This window comes from Adiantum capillus-veneris, chromosome 23, assembly GCF_014529385.1.
Source record: "Adiantum capillus-veneris isolate H3 chromosome 23, ASM1452938v2, whole genome shotgun sequence".
NCBI lineage: Eukaryota > Viridiplantae > Streptophyta > Polypodiopsida > Polypodiales > Pteridaceae > Adiantum > Adiantum capillus-veneris.
In genome coordinates, this window is record NC_140953.1 from 80,345,116 (window position 1) to 80,365,060 (window position 19,945).

The 19,945-nt window shown below is 43.8% G+C and overlaps 1 protein-coding gene and 2 non-coding genes across 3 annotated transcripts in view; all 3 read right to left on the reverse strand.

Moving 5' to 3' along the window:
* Positions 1–10,169: 10,169 nt before the first annotated feature.
* Positions 10,170–10,253, reverse strand: TRNAL-CAA (transfer RNA leucine (anticodon CAA)). The gene has a single exon. It is a non-coding gene; the product is annotated as a tRNA-Leu (tRNA).
* Positions 10,254–10,352: 99 nt separating this feature from the next.
* On the reverse strand, positions 10,353–10,434 carry TRNAS-AGA (transfer RNA serine (anticodon AGA)). The gene has a single exon. It is a non-coding gene; the product is annotated as a tRNA-Ser (tRNA).
* A 101-nt stretch (positions 10,435–10,535) lies between these two features.
* LOC147428056 (putative RNA methyltransferase At5g10620) overlaps positions 10,536–19,945 on the reverse strand; it is a 39,830-nt gene continuing 30,420 nt past the window's right edge. The window contains exons 4-6 of the mRNA XM_086497089.1: positions 11,389–11,466; positions 11,015–11,160; positions 10,536–10,926 (exon numbers count right to left, since the gene is read on the reverse strand). Of these exons, the coding sequence (XP_086353215.1) occupies positions 10,887–10,926; positions 11,015–11,160; positions 11,389–11,466 (264 nt within the window). The 3' untranslated portion in view covers positions 10,536–10,886. The remainder of the gene's footprint in view (positions 10,927–11,014; positions 11,161–11,388; positions 11,467–19,945) is intronic.

Consider the following 19,945-nt stretch of genomic DNA (forward strand, 5'->3'; position numbering starts at 1 on the left):
CTTCACTAAGTTAAACTGCCCATGTGATTTAGATTAGATAATATATCCTGCAAAGCATCCATAGCTTCCAGAGCATACTGATCATCCACTGCAAATTGCAGAGGAGAATAATGAAATTCGTGAGGTCCTTCAAAAATTTCGAGCTGAAGGGCTGTCCTCTGATGAGATTCACCGAAGGGAAGATGAAAAGCTTTCTGAAGGATATGAATCTTTCGGTTGCGTACATGGCCTACAGTTCATGTGTACAACCCATCAACATTAAGCACCAAATCGCTAAGCCTGGGTTTACATATCGATATGTCTTACATACTCAGGCATTTTATGGGGCTTTTTAAACTGACCATTGCTTGCTCAATTCATTAGGAGAGCATCCTAAATAGTGCTCACGACGTTGAGGTGATAAGGTTTTTCTCCACCAATTGTTAGTGGGTGAGGCAAGCACCAAATCGCTAAGCCTTTTCTCAGGTCATCTTAGATTCCAATGCGGTACATAAATTGTGGGTGATAGACTCCCTCTGGTATGGCATAGCTACTAACAACCAAAACCTTTCAAGACTAATCGAGGGTGTTGATTTCAACATTCTCTCATACATGAGTTTGCCCATTGTGACATAGTAAGAAACTTGTGGCATCTACTTGTATATTTAGCTGCCAGGGTTTACACTCTCTACGTTATTTTGTGTGGGGTGAAAGTTGCTTTAGTGTGATGGTGAACATTGCCTCATATACTCATCAATTTTGACATAATTTTTTTTTACTTTCTCTTATTAGTCTGGGTTTACACTCCAAGTTTGCGGTTTGCGTGAGTTCTAACCCCATGATCACAATAATTGAATAGCCGTAGGTGAAAAGGGTATTTGATGGTCTGTTGGTTTGTCAAACTGGCCCAAGCTTCAAGTTAGGAGAGCACAACAAATGACAACTTGTACCACATCCACGATTGTGGTAAGCTTTTTCATTTAGTCTATTCCTTCTGTGTTTGGGTTTACCTATCATGGGATTGCATTTCCTCTTGCCTGGGCTTACATGCTTGAAACCTCGTGTGCATTGCTCTCTCTCTCTCTCTCTCTCTCTCTCTCTCTCTCTCTCTCTCTCTCTTTCCAAGCGTAGCCCATTTAGGTGAGGATGCATGGTTTTCCTGCTTTGGTTTACATCCCTCTCTCTTTTCTCTCTCTCTCTCTCTCTCTCTCTCTCTCTCTCTCTCTCTCTCTCTCATGTCATCCATCTTTAAGCTGGATTCCTTGCATCCATCTAGCATCTTCAAAAGAATAATTTTTGTACTTAATAAGATACCGTCAAATAATCTTACCATGTCGTAGTACCTTGTCTTCATGCCGAAGGATAGCTTCGGGTTGTAGCACCTCTTCTTGGTCTTCGATTTCAGGAGGGTCTTCAATAACTGGTTCATTTGGAGGCTCTCCTTTGTAGGGCTTAAGTAGGCTCACATGAAAAGAATTGTGTATGAGCCAATGGTTAGGCAACTTGAGTTGATAAGACACCTCATTGATTGGCTTCAAAATTTGAAAAGGACCATAGTATCTTTTTGTTAGTTTAGCATAATACTTTTGATGGCCCGGAGCATTGATCTACTTCTGTAACATAGGTCTTTAGTAGATCAAGAATCATAAGATTGGCTATCTCACTTTGGCCATCCGTTTGTGGGTGATAGGCTGAAGAGAAATTCAATCTTGTACCTAGATTTTCGAAGAGACCTTTCAAGAAATTACTGGTCATTCTAGGATCTCTATCTGACACGATGGATGTTGGTAATCCACGGTGTTTGAAAATATGTGATATGAAGAGAGTTGCCATTTGGTGTGCCTTAATAGTCTTCTTGATAGGGATAAAGTATGCTTGCTTGCTAAACCTGTCGACTATTGTCCATATTCCCGTATTCCCATGGATAGACTTGGGTAATCCAAAGATAAAATCCATGGATATACTCTCCCATGGTGAATTAGAAATTGGCAATGGCTGGAGTAATCCAAGTTGCTTCCCTCTATCATACTTGGTCTTTTGGCATACTACATATTTTGAAACATACTCTTGTATGTCCACTTTCATGGTAGGCCAATAAAAGTACGACTCTACTCCTCAAAGAGTAGGTTGAATGCCTCTATATCCCGCATAGGGAGGGGCATGGGATTCATACATGACTTTCTCACGAAGGGAGTGGGTAACACATAGACTATTGACATGGAGAAGATAACCATCCTGCAAGGTGAATGGTTCCTCTTTCTTTCCCAAAGCAAGGGCTGACATTATGTCTTTAAAGTTAGGGTCAGTAGCATACTCATCTATCATAGAAGATATATCATTGTGAGTTGCTATTGACACAACATTAACTTTTGGTCGTCGTGAAAGTGCATTAGCCACTTGATTGTGCTTACCAACAATGTGAGCAATGTGGAAATTAAATTGCGAAAGAAAATTTTCCCACCTCCTTTGTTTGTCGGGAAGCTTTGTTTGCGTCATGAAGTACTTGAGACTTTGATGGTCTGTTTGTAAAATGAATGGAGTCCCCAATAGATAGTGCTTCCATGTGTCTAGGACATGTAGAAGAACTAATAGCTCTTTCTCATAAAAGTGTGAGACCCGCTCATCCATGTTGAGCCTTCGGCTCTCATATGCTATGGCCACTAGCATCACAATGGACCTCAAATGGCTTTGAGAGACAATAAAGCTTCTTAGCTCATGTAGATTCCTTGGATTAAGCCATGCTTTTATTACCTCCAACTTTGATGGATCCATACGGATACCATCTCGAGAGATAATATGACCTAAGTATTGAATCTCTTGCAGGAAACATTCACTTTTCTTTTGATTGAGAAAAAGCTTATTCTCCCTTAATGCTTGAAAAATCACTTGGAGATGTTGCTTGTGTTCCTCCAAGCAATTGGATTAGATGATGATATCATCAAAGAACACTCCAGTTAATTTACAATAGGATCTAAAAATTTTCTCCATTAATCGATTGAATGTAGCTGGTGCATTAACTAAGCCAAAAGGCATGACTAGATATTCATAAAGGCCAAACGTTGTACGAAACGCGGTCTTTAGGATATCTTCATTCACTATCCTTATTTGATGGTAGCCACTTTTAAGGTCAATCCTACTGAAGCAGGTAGAGCCTTGTAGCTTATCAAACAGATCTTCTACCCGAGGCACGGAAAATCTGTTTTTGATAGTGATATGGTTTAGTGCGCGATAGTCCACACATATGCGGTATGTACCATCTTTCTTAAAGGACTGGAGAACAAAAGGGAGAGGAGCTAGGCCTCACTATCCCTTTGTCTACCAATTCTTGTACTTGCCTCATGATCTTCTCTTGTTGAGCTTGTGAAACTTGATAAGGAGGTTTATTAGGCGGCGAGCTTCCTGGTAGGAGCTCAATTCTATGGTCATCATCCCCTCGTTTTGGAGGTATGTCCATAGGGATATCATCGATGAACACATCTTGGAATCCTTTTAGAAAGTTAGACAACTCAAACTCTTCTTGATTCCTACCATTCACCTTTGATGAAACATTAGGGCCTTTTAGGGACTCGTTGATAAAAATCATGTACGCAGAAATTGAGCTCTTCATTCATTTATTAAGAGCAAGGGGATTTACAAGTGGTATAGTACGACCAAACTCATTAGAATCTATATACATGTTCTTTCCCATTTAGGTGAAGTATATTCTCCTTTCCGGGAACTTCATGTTGGCAGCCATGGGGTTGAACCATGGTAGCCCTAGGATAGCATCCTCTTTTGGAGCTTTGATAGTGGAAGCTCTAGGAGTCTCATTGCAAGCATTTCTTTTGGGGCAAGAACGATAAACTGTCCTTGCTCCCCACACTTAAAACATTTGATGCTTGCGAAAAGTTTCAAGCTCTTCAAGAGAGAGTTTATTAAATTACCTTTGTAAACTCCTTTCTCCTTGGACCCATTGTTGTTGTTGTTGTTGTTGAAATGGCCTTGGGAAAAATTTTGGGCATTAATTTTTCCCTTTGCATCACTTTTGTCTTTATTTTCCATGGGCTTGACATTCCGTCTAACCCCTTGTTGGAAATTAATGCATGAAGCAACCATGGTATGGTGGATTACTTCGCTAATAGAACCGTTAAGAGTTGACATACTCGGCCATCTCTTCAGGTAATCCCGCACAAAATTGTTGCTTTTGCTAAGCAAAGTCTATCTTTTGAAAGATAGTAGCCTTGAGATGTAAATCCCAAAACTTGTCCACATATTTATGGATAGACTCATAAGAGAGAAGTCTCAAACTCTGGCATTCAGTGAGCACTTTGTCCTTTGCATCGCTTGCAAGGAATTGCTTCATGATGGAAACTCGTAGAGTTTTCCATGTCTTTGGGGCTTCGCCATTGCCACGAAAGATAGCCCACGATTGACGAGCCGATTTTTGGAAGTGCATAGCTACATGGCATAGCTTGGAGGACTCCGTGAAGCCCTCGTCTCCAAAGGCCGCATCAAATTGTTCGATGAAGGCCAATACTTTGTCGGTAGCACCAAAGGTGCCATCATAGGTGAGAAAAGAGATACTCTTTCCTCCCTCTTTGAACTTCTTGAGCTTTTGTAACCTTCACCATGCAGGGAAAGATTTGCGATGTCCTTCCCTCTTATATTATCTAGGACAATAGCCATAGCTTTCATCCGTAGAGGAGAAAGGTGAAGAAGAAGGAGAAGAGGGTGACCTCTTTCTTGCCCTTTTATTCCTTGGTTTCCTCTCTTCCCTTTTGGAGTGACAAGGAGAAGGACTATGGGTTAATCATTTCCTCTTGGGAGGAGTTGGTGATCGTTTAGTCCTCCTTCTTCGTGGAGCCACATCTTCGGAGGAATTTAGGGATTCATTGCTTTTCTTGATCTTTGGATTTCTCAACATTACCCATGATATCTCTTTTTATTGCCTCTTCATCTCGATCGAACTTCTCCATGTGGTTGGCCACAAATTCCATGACAAATGTTTCCCTCGTCATGACTTTCACCTCAAAGCCAACTCTGATTCAATGTTATACAAAGACAATTTTGATTCAAAACCATGGCATCCAAGGAAGTTTTCCCACAAAGACAACATCCCTTGCACCCATGTGCGCAACTGCAAATGAAGTATCACCACTATAATGTGAGGAAACATATGTTAAGAGAGGTGAAAGCAAAAACAAACACAAACAATTAGTGACAGAGAAAACAATGCTTACATTCTAACACATGGACTGTGTACGTTTAAGTGTTACGTGCAATTTTTGACTTTTATGCTTCTCTGATTTTTCTCCTTAGTGTTCTCCTTTCTCACTCAGAGTAGTAATGGTTTTTACATCTTGAATGACCATAAACATTTATGACATCTATTAGCTTCATGTTCTTCCCCAAACACTTTCAAGATTTATCTCTCATATATTACGATAAATTAAGCATTCTACAATAAAATTATACACCAAACATGAAAGAAACAATTAAAATAACATGAACAGACATTTCATCCGAATCAATCATCATCTCCAGTCAATCAATTGAGTATTTGCCTTCCACCACTTATTATGATAAATTGGTTATGCTTTGTGTAGATAAATAGGCAATGTCGAGATTAGGCACTTACTTGCATAAGCCCATATTAGGTCATCATCTCAATAATAAAAAATAATTCTTCAAGAAAATGCAAATAAAAAACTATTAATTGGTTAAAGTGGAGTTGATGACAAACACCCTTTATTGCTTGGATTTGAGGATATTCCTAGCCATCAGAAAAGACTTGAAGCAACATGCCAATTGGTCCATCAAAGTTGATGGCACTCAAAGTATCTACCAAGCCAAGATGCAACACAAGGTCAAAAGAGCTCATTCAGTTATCTAACTAGAATATATAAGCATTGGATGATTTATCAATGTGTGTGTGTGTGTGTGTGTGTGTGTGTGTGTGTGTGTGTGTGTGTGTGTGAGAGAGAGAGAGAGAGAGAGAGAGAGAGAGAGAGAGAGAGAGAGAGAGAGAGAGAGAGAATAGCCAATGCATGCAGCTAAACCGAAGTAGTGACAGGTAAACCCGAGAAAAAATGACATGAGAGAGAGAGAGGGATGTAAACCAAAGCAGGAAAACCATGCATCCTCACCTAAATGGGCTACGCTTGGAAAGAGAGAGAGAGAGAGAGAGAGAGAGAGAGAGAGAGAGAGAGAGAGAGAGAGAGCAATGCACACGAGGTTTCAAGCATGTAAGCCCAGGCAAGAGGAAATGCAATCCCATGATAGGTAAACCCAAACACAGAAGGAATAGACTAAATGAAAAAGCTTACCACAATCGTGGATGTGGTACAAGTTGTCATTTGTTGTGCTCTCCTAACTTGAAGCTTGGGCCAGTTTGACAAACCAACAGACCATCAAATACCCTTTTCACCTACGGCTATTCAATTATTGTGATCATGGGGTTAGAACTCACGCAAACCGCAAACTTGGAGTGTAAACCCAGACTAATAAGAGAAAGTAAAAAAAAATTATGTCAAAATTGATGAGTATATGAGGCAATGTTCACCATCACACTAAAGCAACTTTCACCCCACACAAAATAACGTAGAGAGTGTAAACCCTGGCAGCTAAATATACAAGTAGATGCCACAAGTTTCTTACTATGTCACAATGGGCAAACTCATGTATGAGAGAATGTTGAAATCAACACCCTCGATTAGTCTTGAAAGGTTTTGGTTGTTAGTAGCTATGCCATACCAGAGGGAGTCTATCACCCACAATTTATGTACCGCATTGGAATCTAAGATGACCTGAGAAAAGGCTTAGCGATTTGGTGCTTGCCTCACCCACTAACAATTGGTGGAGAAAAACCTTATCACCTCAACGTCGTGAGCACTATTTAGGATGCTCTCCTAATGAATTGAGCAAGCAATGGTCAGTTTAAAAAGCCCCATAAAATGCCTGAGTATGTAAGACATATCGATATGTAAACCCAGGCTTAGCGATTTGGTGCTTAATGTTGATGGGTTGTACACATGAACTGTAGGCCATGTACGCAACCGAAAGATTCATATCCTTCAGAAAGCTTTTCATCTTCCCTTCGGTGAATCTCATCAGAGGACAGCCCTTCAGCTCGAAATTTTTGAAGGACCTCACGAATTTCATTATTCTCCTCTGCAATTTGCAGTGGATGATCAGTATGCTCTGGAAGCTATGGATGCTTTGCAGGATATATTATCTAATCTAAATCACATGGGCAGTTTAACTTAGTGAAGGATGTTATCCAAGGTGCTTGCATGTATTCCCTTGCGTATCAAAGGCAAAAATGCTTGAATGATGAGGTTGCATGGCTCTGGTCTTTTCACGACCAATGCGTAAAGAATGCTCACTGTTAGGATGATGGTGCAATCGTTATGACTTCAATTTAATTGAATTTTTTCTCCTGAAAATATTATGTCAACCACCTTGTCAAGTCTAAATTGGCTCTTCCATGTCGCATGGGATCAAGTTACTAGATTGGAGGTGAGTTAAGCTACTCAAGTAATGTTTTTTACGCATGCTTCTTTGGTGGACAGTGTCTGGTACTCTTAAGCTAACATGTTAGTCTAGGTTGTTTATAAAATCTTTTTTACTTTGGCTAATTTTTTACAAAATAGTCGGTGGACCTTGTCTTGGGTTTACATGTTGAGATGTATATATGTGCCTAGGTCTTAAATTGACCATTGCTTCCTGAGTTCATTGTGAGAACATCCTAAATAGACTCTTGAGGTTGAGGTTGATAAGGTTTTTCTCCACCAAGAGGACGCTCTGCGGTAAACCTTTGAGACTGATTTGCCATCACAGTGTTAAACATGGCTACCCCATTCTTTTCATCCAGGCTCATGATCTTAACAAGGCTGTCGGCAATACATTTACTCTGCGGGGTTAGTGTCCATTGTTGAGGCCTTTTGATTGTGCGCTTTATAGTAAATTTCAGGCAATTTGACCATAATGATGTGAAGGTCATACCAGGCACATGGATGTGATGGTGCAAATGCCACCAGAAACATTTGGTGCTTGCCTCACCCACTAACAATTGGTGGAGAAAAACCTTATCAACCTTAAAGTCAAGAGCACTATTTAGGATGCTCTCCTAATGAACTGAGCAAGCAATGGTCAGTTTAAAAAGGCCCATAAAATGCCTGAGTATGTAAGACATATCAATATGTAAACCCAGGCTTAGCGATTTGGTGCTTAATGTTGATGGGTTGTACACATGAATTGTAGGCCCTGTACGCAACCAAGAGATTCATATCCTTCAGAAAGCTTTTCATCTTCCCTTCGGGGAATCTCATCAGAGGGCAGCCTTTCAACCCGAAATTTTCGAAGGACCTCATGAATTTCAGTATTCTCCTCTGCAATTTGCAGTGGATGATCAGTATGCTCTGGAAGCTATGGACGCTTTGCAGGATATATTATCTAATCCAGATCACATGGACAGTTTAACTGTAGTGAAGGATGTTATCCAAGGTGCTTGCATGTATTCCCTTGCGAAAATGCTCGGATGATGAGGCTGCATGGCTCTGGTCTTTTCATGACCAGTGCGTAAAGATTGCTCACTGCTAGGATGATGGTGCAGTCGTTATGACATCAATTTAATTGAATTTTTTCTCCTGACAATATTCTGTCAACTACCTTGTCAAGTCTAAATTGGCTCTTCCATGTCGCATGGGATCGGGTTACTGGATTGGAGGTGAGTTAAGCTACTCAAGTAATTTTTTTAACGCATGCTTCTTTGGTGGACAATGTCTGGGTTTGCTCTTAAGCCAACACGTTAGTCTATGTTTTTTATAAAATATTTTTTACTTTGGTTAATTTTGTACAAAATAGTCGGTGGACCTTGTCTTGGGTTCACATGTTGAGATGTATATATGTGCCTAGGTCTACTTTGATGCACAAATTTACGCTGGTTGTCTGGGTTTACAAATTGGTATGTCTTACATACTTGGGCGTTTTATGGGGCTTTTTAAATTGACCATTGCTTCCTGAGTTCATTGTGACAACATCCTAAATAGTACTCTTGAGGTTGAGGTCGATAAGGTTTTTCTCCACCAAGAGGACGCTCTGCGGTAAACCGTTGAGACGGATCTGCCATCACAGTGTTAAACATGGCTACTGCATTGTTTTCATCCAGGCTCATGATCTTAACAAGGCTGTCGGCAATACATTTACTCTGCGGGGTTAGTGTCCATTGTTGAGGCCTTTTGATTGTGCGCTTTATAGTAAATTTCAGGCGATTTGACCATAAGGATGTGAAGGTCATACCAGGCACATGGATGTGATGGTGCAAATGCCACCAGAAACATTTGGTGTAGTTCACGTCTTTGTCGCTTTTAAAAGCAAAGACAACAGAACTGTGAGCTCCCAACTTCCAAGATCTGTGTAACCACTTCAGACTTGACAAGGTAGTTAACAGAATATTGTCACAAGAAAAAATTCAGTTAAATTGATTCCATAGGGAAATAATTGAATGACAACAAAACTTTGAGCCCCCAATGAAAAATTCTATGACATTAATGAACGGTTATGTGTAAGATCAGTACATGAGTTTGTTAGAACCTGATCTGAATAGCCAATTTAGCCTTGACAAGGTAGTTGACATAATATTTAACTGAACTTTTTCTCGTGACAATATTCTGTCAACTACCTTGTCTAGTCTAAAGTGGTTACACAGATCTTGGAAGTTGGGGCCTCACATTTGCGAAAGAGGAAAGACAATAAATACAAAAAGAACCCGCCACACATCACGTCTATGCCTTCCTTCTCCTTTCCTCCGTCAAGTAGGAATTTGTCTCTCTCTCTCTCTCACATTCACGAATGCTTTGCCTACATCATCCAATTGAAGGTGTAGGGCTACTCATTTGTGAACATCATTTGTTATGTAATGTCGTTCCTTGTTAACATTTACTGGGAAGATTCTGTCGGTCATTTACCTTCTGACAAGGCTCATCAACACTTCATACTCGAGGTAGAGATTCCACCAACGACGTCCAGCTCGGCAATGCTGCTTAAAAAGGTGGATAAGAAAAAAGATAAACGACCCTCAGCTCCCATGTGCCCGACGCGAACCCCTCAAACACCATCAGAGATGATGCTGTGTTATCGTTGGATATACTCTATCAGCAATCTACGGGACAATTCGAAAAAACGCGTGTTTCATAAAACACAAAGACATTTGTCAGAAGTGGGATTTGAACCCACGCTCTCTCACGAGAACCAGAACTTGAGTCTGGCGCCTTAGACCACTCGGCCATCCTGACTCGATGCAATGAATTGCAGTACACTTTAATATAAACATTACTTTTGTCTGCTGCTGCCCAACAAAAATAACATGCTATATATATTATAACAGAAAAAGCCGTGGACGGCAGGATTCGAACCTGCGCGGGCAGAGCCCACATGATTTCTAGTCATGCCCGATAACCACTCCGGCACGTCCACATCATGCCACTAGCTTTGGGTAAACTATATCTATTACGACCATACTTCTCTCGTTCCTCACACCACCCTGTGCGCCAAGGAAAATTGCGTGAAAGATGGAACGGTGTCTAGCTATAACTGCGGGAGAGAAGAGAGCTCACTGAGATACACAGCTTGCCAAAGAATCAGAAAAACAGCTCCTTCATACATTAGAGAGGGGCTAGGGCCATGCTACCCTCTCAGAAGATGACCATACACAAAAGAGAGTTTGCAATGATGCACAATTGTACTTTCTACAACCACCCATGGGTGCAATTCCAACACCACTGCACACGCTCCATTCAGCCAAATAGTCGCTACCATATCCTCTCCTTGAACAGCATCCGCGGCATCCTACCGCAAGTTACAGAAAACCTCTCGCTTAGGCTTTCCATCTTCATGTCTCAAAACTCAGGGATGTGCCTGCCTCTCCCTCAGTGGTGGTACTTCTCTCCTCGCAAAATGGTCCATGCCCTGAAGCCCAGAGACATTACAGATAAGGTCTTCGAGCCCTTCACAGCCACGCATTCCCCTTCTACAACTACTCAGAAACCCAACTTGCCTGTATACTTGCTCGAGCAGGACTATCAAGGCCACCTGATGGTTGAGCACCATGGATGACAGGCGGACACTCCGGTTAGACCGCTGGACGACATCGGGTCCATGACCATACGGACCACCTATACAAAAAACCAATGCCGTAGGGATCTGCAAAGAACGAACAACGATCAAGGCATGTACACGCACATGTGCACATGAAACGTGTTGAAAGTAAGCCTCTTGACAAATTACAATCCGTATATCCCATAGTTTTTACGATTCCCAGTCTAATAAACTGCACGACACACTTTAAACTATGGCCCAGAACATATATATACACACATGACAAAAAAAAACGACGAAAATCCAACCTGAAGCTTTTAGTTAAACTCTTACCCTGCTCCCTGCTTCTTCTATGAGAGCCGCGAATTGCTCTGACGTTAGCTGCTCTCCTCGCTCATCGAGGAGAACCACCTGCATGCATAAAAAGCACAAAAGAGCTCGTTCGAGACTGCCGTAGGATTTCTTCGCCGGTAAAATAAGCACCGAGTACCAAATTAAGGCAAACCAACACCGAAATCACATTCGATGGAGACCACGGAACAACGTTGAAAGCAATAAAAATTTCCTACTGACAACCACTTACCGCGATGCCTAGCATAAACCAAAAATGGAACTACCCCTCCCTCAACTCACTCGCAGAACTGAAACCCCGCAAACTCTCTCTCTCTCTCTCTCTCTCTCTCTCTCTCTCTCTCTCTCTTCTAAAAACCAGCAAACTCATCGAATGAATGTGTGCGTGTGTGTGGGGGTGTGGGTGTATGACCTTAATTTTTACATGGTTTCTTCAGTAGATGGTGCTCTTCATCGCTACTTTGCTGTGTAATTCATGCCCAATTAGTGTGCTCATTCCTCGAGTAGTGGACTGCGGTTCTCACGCCGACTTCCGTAGAGCTAAACTTTGACAGTCACAGTACACAGTACTATCATATCCCTATGGAGTGCTGAAGTACTTCCAGGTTTTGTGGCAAAACTTCAGTCAGGATCTTTGAAACTTAAAAGCCGCTGTACAGAGAAAAGTCTCATGGGAGGTCCTAGGTAAACACTCATCTTATCGAATGCATTCCAATCAGCACTCAGTCTACAAACGACAAAAATCAATGGAAATTCAATTGTTTTAGGATATGCTATGGAGCATCAAGGAGTATTGCCAGGAGGATTTTGGAAACTTCGCGTGGGTCGGCGGACAAGGTACTACCCGTCATTGATACCCCTGCAAGACTTCCTGGATCCTGTAATGAGACATGCTTTGAGTGCTATGCCTTTCTTTTTTTGGAGCAAAGTGCCTTCTGCACAAGATTTGGTACAGTGGGTGGATTTTCTTCTAAATGCCAGGCCATCAATTGCATATTCTTTGGTTCGGAAGGCTTTTATAAAGTGATACTGGTGAAAATGGCAACAAGAACTCGAATGTTAGGAATGTTTCCTCTATATCTTAATAAGCCGATGACACATGTTCTCCCCTGGGCTCTTACTAAAGACCATCAGATATTCGCTTGATTAGGCATACATTTTTGTTTGAGTGGAAATCCGCAGCATAGATTTCCATTTCGGTGGAATCTATGATTTTCAGTCTGCACTAGGAAACAATTCCTTCTGCTCTTACCTAAAGCAGCAAGCTTTCAACATGAGGATGATGGCCCATGCACTTGATGGCTACGCATTGCTCACAGGGAAGTTGATGTTCGAGACTGAAGATTCAAATGAGAAGTCACCGGGCAAGGAGCAGAAGCAAGGTAGCAAGAGGAACAAGGGTTTTGCAAGGAGAAAGTCTGTCAAGAAGACTTCAGAGCTACAATTTTAGGCCGGTACAAGCAAGGAATGTGCTTCAGACGTCGTGAGCAGTGCTGCATTTTGGCCAATGTACTACTACGAAGGACAACAAAGCATAAACTTCTAAAGCTACCAGAGAGAGAAGGGATGACGAGTCTATAGAGCTCTGTAAAGCATGGGGTAAAGTGAGGGCCCAAGGGGCCTTGATCTTCTTTGTCTTCACAGACTCTTCGAGAATTTGTGATCTCTTCAGTTCAGCCTTCACTTTCAAATCATCTTTCAAGTTTATTATGAATGTGCCTTCAGCATACAAGGAGGGACCTCATCTTGCAAGGTAGGACACGACCGATCCCAAAGCCAAGAAAATTGTCATGCATATGTATCCACAGCTTGATCTTCCTTTTTTGGAAATTGGCTTCTCTTTCATGCCACGCATCAGTTGCATCCTCAATCTTCCTGTAGCTTATCAGCATAGTTGCACGACGTGTTTCAGCTTCGTCAAAACCACCAAAATGTTTCTCACCGTTTCTGGGAAAGGGAAACACTGTTTCGAGGAGCTGGTGTTTCCTTGGGGCGAATTCAGCCAGCTGCCGCATAGGCATCGAGTGGGAAGCATTTCTCTGCAAAGGCTCTCTCTCTCTCTCTCTCTCTCTTTTCTTTTTGTGGAAAAAGTCAGGGCTATATATTACCGAGTACAATATAATCCCCAGCGGATGCCAAAATAGCCTATCACGTGGAGTGTACAAGCTGAATGTAAGGAGGAGAGCCACTATAATGACTACTCGACTAGAACAATCTCATGGTGGTCGGTGTGATGAGTGGAGGAGAAACCACTGAGGAGGGGCATAATGCCAAGTAATCTAACCACCTGTCAGTGTGAAGAAGAGTGGGGATCGAGCCCAACGCCGAAGGAAGGCAAATCGGCGAGCCTCGGCTGCTCGAGATGTACCTGAGGAAGAATCCCATTGCCAAATGGGGTGTGAATGATGTCCAGCCAAATGGCAGTGAGGATATCCTGAAGGAGTTGTGGAGCCGCACTTAGAATGTGAAGACAACGAGCTCTCCAAACATTCCATAGTGTAATACTAGTGATGACTGAAAAAACTTCGTCACGTGTCTGAGAATCCCCCTGCCAAGCAATCTGTGGTATCATAGCCAAAGTCCCTCGCCGATAACCAGTCGAGGTAAGCATGAAGGCTGGATCTGTGGCTGCGCCCTCGTAGAAAAGATGCGGGCCGGGCATCGGCATCAACCATGAGACAGATCCCAAAGTGAGAAATCCATGCTGAACACCTGTTCTGCTGAGTAGAAAGCAAACTGCAAGACACACTACATGGGAAGCTGAGCATGACCAAAGACAGTGTGCAGGTGACTCAAGTAGTCGCAAAGGACAGCAAGTACATAACGGATCATGACCCATAGTAGCTAGCCAAGTCCTCTCTCTGCAAAGGCTCTCTCTCTCTCTCTCTCTCTCTCTCTCCTCGTCGGCTAGATCTTTAAGGTCTCTTGGGATAGTTTCCTACGAAGTTAAAACTCTCTTCTTCTTCTTCTTCTCAAGTGATGACATAGCAACCCATCGGCAAAAGACAAATTCAGAGAAGAGATCGCAAATGATGACGCATGGCATGTCACATGGACATGGCTCTGTGTGCCACATGGACATACTTCGTCAAGTTCCAGAGCCAGTTTTCCCCTTCTTTCTAGATAGGAGTGTCTAGGATCCTAGGAGGATTAGTACCATCAATTTTGTGAACCTGTTCGCAGGACCTGCATGTCTGGACGAGTCCATTAGATTAGGTTTTCCAGTTTTGGAACCCTCTTGCATAAATTGTTTTTGTAGATGCATTTTGACAGATTTTATTACATTACGGTGGGCATTTGGCATGACATGCATGTAGATTTAGGTTAGAGGAATCCAACGAGCCATTCACTGCGTCGATCGGATTCGGGTGGGGACAGATGTGCAACAATTTCACCCAAACTGACCCCCCCTTAGCAGGGAAAGTGTGTTTGTCGTGCTCTCTACAGTGGGTGCTCCTCAGTGCTGTATGCGAGAAACCTCACTTCAACACAAAGAAAACATCACATAGAAATGAAACAACAACTCAAAGCACAACAATTGACTTTGAACTCGGTGGAACTCAACAAACTCATAGAGCCATACAAACTCTGGCTAGCAGCACACTCAGCTCCAAGCCCAGCACTCAAGGGTACAATGGGGGTGTCGAGGCTCCAATGCGCAAGGAGGGTGCAGACGTGCGTGCGGTGGACTCAAGACGCTAGACCATACAAAGTGGATGATGATATGATATCCCACGCTGGAACCAACCACATATATATGTATCATAAAGAGCCACCAACGGCTAGCAAAATATCCCAATCCAGCTAAGCCTATCTCCAAACTACGGTGGTGGTGATTTGGCCACGGTGTCCACCCATATCATTGCCACGTGTCAGTGCCCACGCGAGAGTCCGTCGAGTGCGAACTCCAGACCAACTATAACTGCCCGGCTTGTGCCAGTGACACTGTAGCCCTGCTACAGCTTGCCCGCCACAAGACCACTCACCGTCTTGGTGACAGAGAACACTGAAGAAATATGAGCCAATTCAGACATGCAAGCTGAACAAGACGGAGGTAATCCAATACATCAAAATAAGCAGATGCCGAATGCAAGCGTGCAAGCAATTGGGAGACTAGGGCTCTATCCACGAGGACCCGACAAGGGGCACAATTGGAACATCTCCAGGAACTAGGCGAGGATGTGGGGATGGGTATGGGTTAGGGTGAGAGGGGGTGAGCTAGGGGGTGGTTAGGGGCTAGAGGGGTGGGCTCGGGGTGGGCAGGGACAAGAGATGGAGAGGGGGTGGGTTGGGGCAAGGGTAGGGTGGATTGTAAGGTGCAGTGGAAGCGAATGTTGTTATTGCTCAAGATGAGTGCTCCTAACTGTGCTCAAGGGTTCCTTTTACTTACGAAAGGGAGAGCCTTCTGTTCTTAGAGAGAGAGTGCAATAATCACAAACAAAGTGAATGCTACTGTGAATGAAAGTGCTGAGAATGAGAGAGAGAGAGGGAGAGAAGAATACGACACCAGACGGTTCTCAAACCCTCCTCCAAGGGCCCCCATCTCTATGGCGAGAGAGGTCTAAGCTATAGATTGCAGAAATCTGGTACAATGGTCTAGATGCAATGGACTTGCCAACGATGTGGACGACAATGATGACAACGACGAGGACGGCTGAAAACTGAAAACGCTAGGGCTGAAAATGCTGAAATCTGGAAACCCTGATCTGCTGCTGCATACTGACACTCTGTTGGCGAGAATGGCGGTGGCGACGACTCGACGACGATGCCTTGAAAACGCACATGCTGAAATCTGCAATCAGCGGCTGAAACTGAAAACGCTTGTAGCAAGCTACAGTGTCACTTTCATAGGACACACAGTTAGTACAGTTGGTCTGGTCTGGTTCACACTGTATGGACTCTCTGGGCTGGGCAGTGACACGTGGCAGGGATACAGACGGTGGTCTAGTGGACATCGTGGCCAGGTCACCACCACCACTCAGTTTGGAGATAGACTTAGATGGCTGACATTTATGAGCAGTTGGTGGCTCTTTATGGTTGTACATATGAGCAGTAGCTGTGGGGTCATCATTATCATCTCTTCATATATGGTCCAGCGTGGTTGTCTAGAGTAGTGATATACACAGCACGTCTGCACCATCCCTGCACATCTGGGCCTCGACACCCCCATTGTACCCGTGAGTTCTGGGTTGGCGCTGAGTGTACTCTTCGGCCGCTATCGTAGAGCTTCGCGCGCTTGCTCGCGCTCAAGCTTCATAGTTGCCCTTCGTTCTTCGGCTGCCGAGCGCGCTTGCTCACGCTCACGTTCCATGCCTGCCTTTCTTTCTTCGGCCACCAAGCGTGCTTGCTCATGCTCACGCTCCAAGGCTACCTTTCTTTCTCCAGCCGCCACGCGCGCTTGCTCATGCTCACGTTCCAAGGCTGCCTTTCTTTCTTCGCGGTCGAGATCCATGGCAACGCGTTGCGCCTCTTGTTGTAGCATCATGTCCATCATCGACTTGACCAAAGCCTCCATAGGATTTGGTACAATCCGTGGCGTAGATGGGGATGGGGGAGGATTGGAGAACAATCCTCCTAGTGTAGAAACTTCGTCTTCTCCAACTCCACTCTCATCACCTTCACGCAAAGTATCCATTCCGCTTTGGGTGATGACCATACACTGAGATCTTGGGTACTTGGGTTCTTGAGGGACTTGGGTTCTTGAGGTTCTTGGGTTCTTAGCTTGCAATCGTTGTTTGAGAATGCTTTTCTCTTACCCGAGCTCGACTCTTTCCCGCGGGCGCACCCCTTGGCGGCCTTGCGCTCACACCAAAGTTGCTTTTTATTGGCCGGCCGCTAAGTGCACGGTCCGCTCTCAATGAGTGAAAAGAGGAACATGGGGAGGCTAGACAAGCCCTTCTTTCTTGGGTTACCTGTCACTCTTCAAAAACATGATTAGGAATTCACATGCCCAAGGGAGCTTGGGTTATGTGCGACCGCAACAAGCAAAAAATTTCTTGTGGTTTTTTCCTTGAGAGATACAAAACACTGCCAAAAAGCTTTGATACCAATGTAAGGTGCAGCGGAAGTGAATGTTGTTATTGCTCAAGATGAGTGCTCCGAACTGTGTTGAAGGGTTACTTTTACTTATGGAAGGGAGAACCTTCCGTTCTTCTTAGAGAGAAAGAATGCAATGATCACAAACAAAGTGAATGCTATTGTGAATGAAAGTGCTGAGAATGAGAGAGAGAGAGAGAGAGAGAGAGAGAGAGAGAGAGAGAGAGAAGAATACGACACCAGACGGTTCTCAAACCCTCCTCCAAGAGCCCCCCCCTCTGTGGCGAGAGAGGTCTAGGCTATAGATTGCACAAATCTAGTACAAAGGTCTAGATGCAATGGACTTGCCGACGACGTCGATGACAATGATGACGACGACGAGGATGGATGAAAACTGAAAACGCTAGGGCTGAAAATGCTGAAATCTGGAAACCCTGGTCTGCTGCTGCATACTGACACTGTGTCGGCGAGGATGGCGATAACGACGACTACGACCTTGTAAAAATGGCATCATAAATAAATAAATAAATAAAAATGCCTGCAACTAACTGTCTGTCACCAGCATGTGACTTCTATCTATCCTTTTTGTTGATTTATTTATTTATTTACTTATTATTTATTTATTTTCACTTTTTGGAAACACCCCTTGAAAAATCTAACTGCCCTGCATTGCATAGCTAGTGTGGAACTGTTCAGAGTTCAGGCCCGAGGGCAAGAGAGCACTAAGGTTGGACAAGGACTATGGTTAGCCAAAGTGGAATCCTTTGCTACAGAGGCTACATTTCAGTTCTTGGTGTGGCTGCAGTGTACAAAGAGGGTCAGATGACCTAGAAAGATACAATGGTAGCATCTCCTAAAATTTAGGGAACTACTATTTTGGGACCTGAAAATGTGTTCGCGTCATTACCTCCGGAATGACGAGGGGAACATTTTATTACTCTGCCGCCGTGAAGTCAACTAGGCAACCGGTCGGGAGATTTTTAGGTGGCAACCCCAAAACGGGAAATGGCCTGTAAATGTGCCAAGTGGCACATTTCTGTGCACTTTCCTCATGCATGAAGAAGTGGCGCTGAATTTGAAGAAGAGAGGGCTCATTTGCAGTTTCTGTCACAGGTTGAGAGCTATGGAGTGCTTCCTTTCCCTCTTATGTACAATGTGGTGCCAAGAGTGATGCCCTGCACGCTACGCACTGCCCTCTCTCTCCCCTATGGCAGTATGTTATGCCCCTCTAGTGGGCTTTTCAATTGACTAATGTACAGTTGTGTGGGTTCATGCGTGATTGCCGAGGCAAGAGCCTCTTGCACAGGTACTGGATTAGCTTACGGCTAATCCCCCGCAGGTACAGGTGATTCGGAGAGGTTTCACGTGCGAAATCTCGTCCGATTCAAAGGGCAAGTAGCCCTACAGGTGCGGGAGCTCGAGGACTTGCTACGGATGCGACCGGCACGCAAAACGGAGCCCGAAACAGTGAATTACAGCCTGCTGTGTATTTTTGCAGGTTTAGGGTTTTGGCCCTAAAAGGACCCTAATACCCCGAGGACGTTCGGAGACGCGAGGGGACCACTGTACAGGTGATCTGGCGCATTTTCAGGGCAGAAAACAGAGAATTCAGCGTGCTGCAGATTCTCGCCAGGTTTTGCAAAGTGTCCGTATGCGTCGGGAAAGTCATCCAATGCGTGGGAATACTCACTGTGAAGGGTCCTAGTACAGGTATGCTGCCGAAATCAGGCCAGAACAGTTGAAATTCAGCCAAGGTTATGCGGGGCAGCTTGTAGGGAACCACAGCGTTTATTCCCTCTTTTAAAGAATAATCAAATACCGAAAGGGGCGCCTATTTAGGGGCCAATCTAGTGTCGGTCTTCTCATACAGGTGCAATCTAGCAGCCTGTATCCCTTTCCCCTTTGTTGTGTCTTGAAAGTACAGGTAAAGTGGGCGACAAATTAAATGGGTGAAAGCAAATAAGGTTTAAGTCTAAGGTCTACCGCCCTTATTGGATTAAACAGGCCGGTTTTCATGGTTCCATCGACGGGATTAAATCACTTTTTCCCATAGAAGTGAGCCTTGGTCAGTTTGGGCTTGAAGACACAGGGGATCATAGATCCGACACAGGGAATTGCAATTATGGCTGACAAACCAGATGATGTGACTGAAGAGATTTCCTATTCACAAGGTCAACAGACACATGAAGTGGGTGAGTCTTCAAGACCACCACAGACGGATGATGATATATTAAGGACCCAGTTGGCTACTACTGTGGCTATGTTCACACAAGTAATGCAAAACCCAAGGTTTTTAGCCTTTCTGCAACCTCCTCTTCTATCTCAGCAAGTTGGGTCGCTGGATCATATTCAAAAGCTTGTTAAGGCTCAAACACAGGTGATTCATACTGCAGAGTCAATGGAAACACCTGTACACTTGACGGAGAACATGCAATCTCCACAACCTTTGCCTAAGGTGCAAGAACAGGTGGCTGAGATGCCAGTATTTCAAGCTGTACTAGTT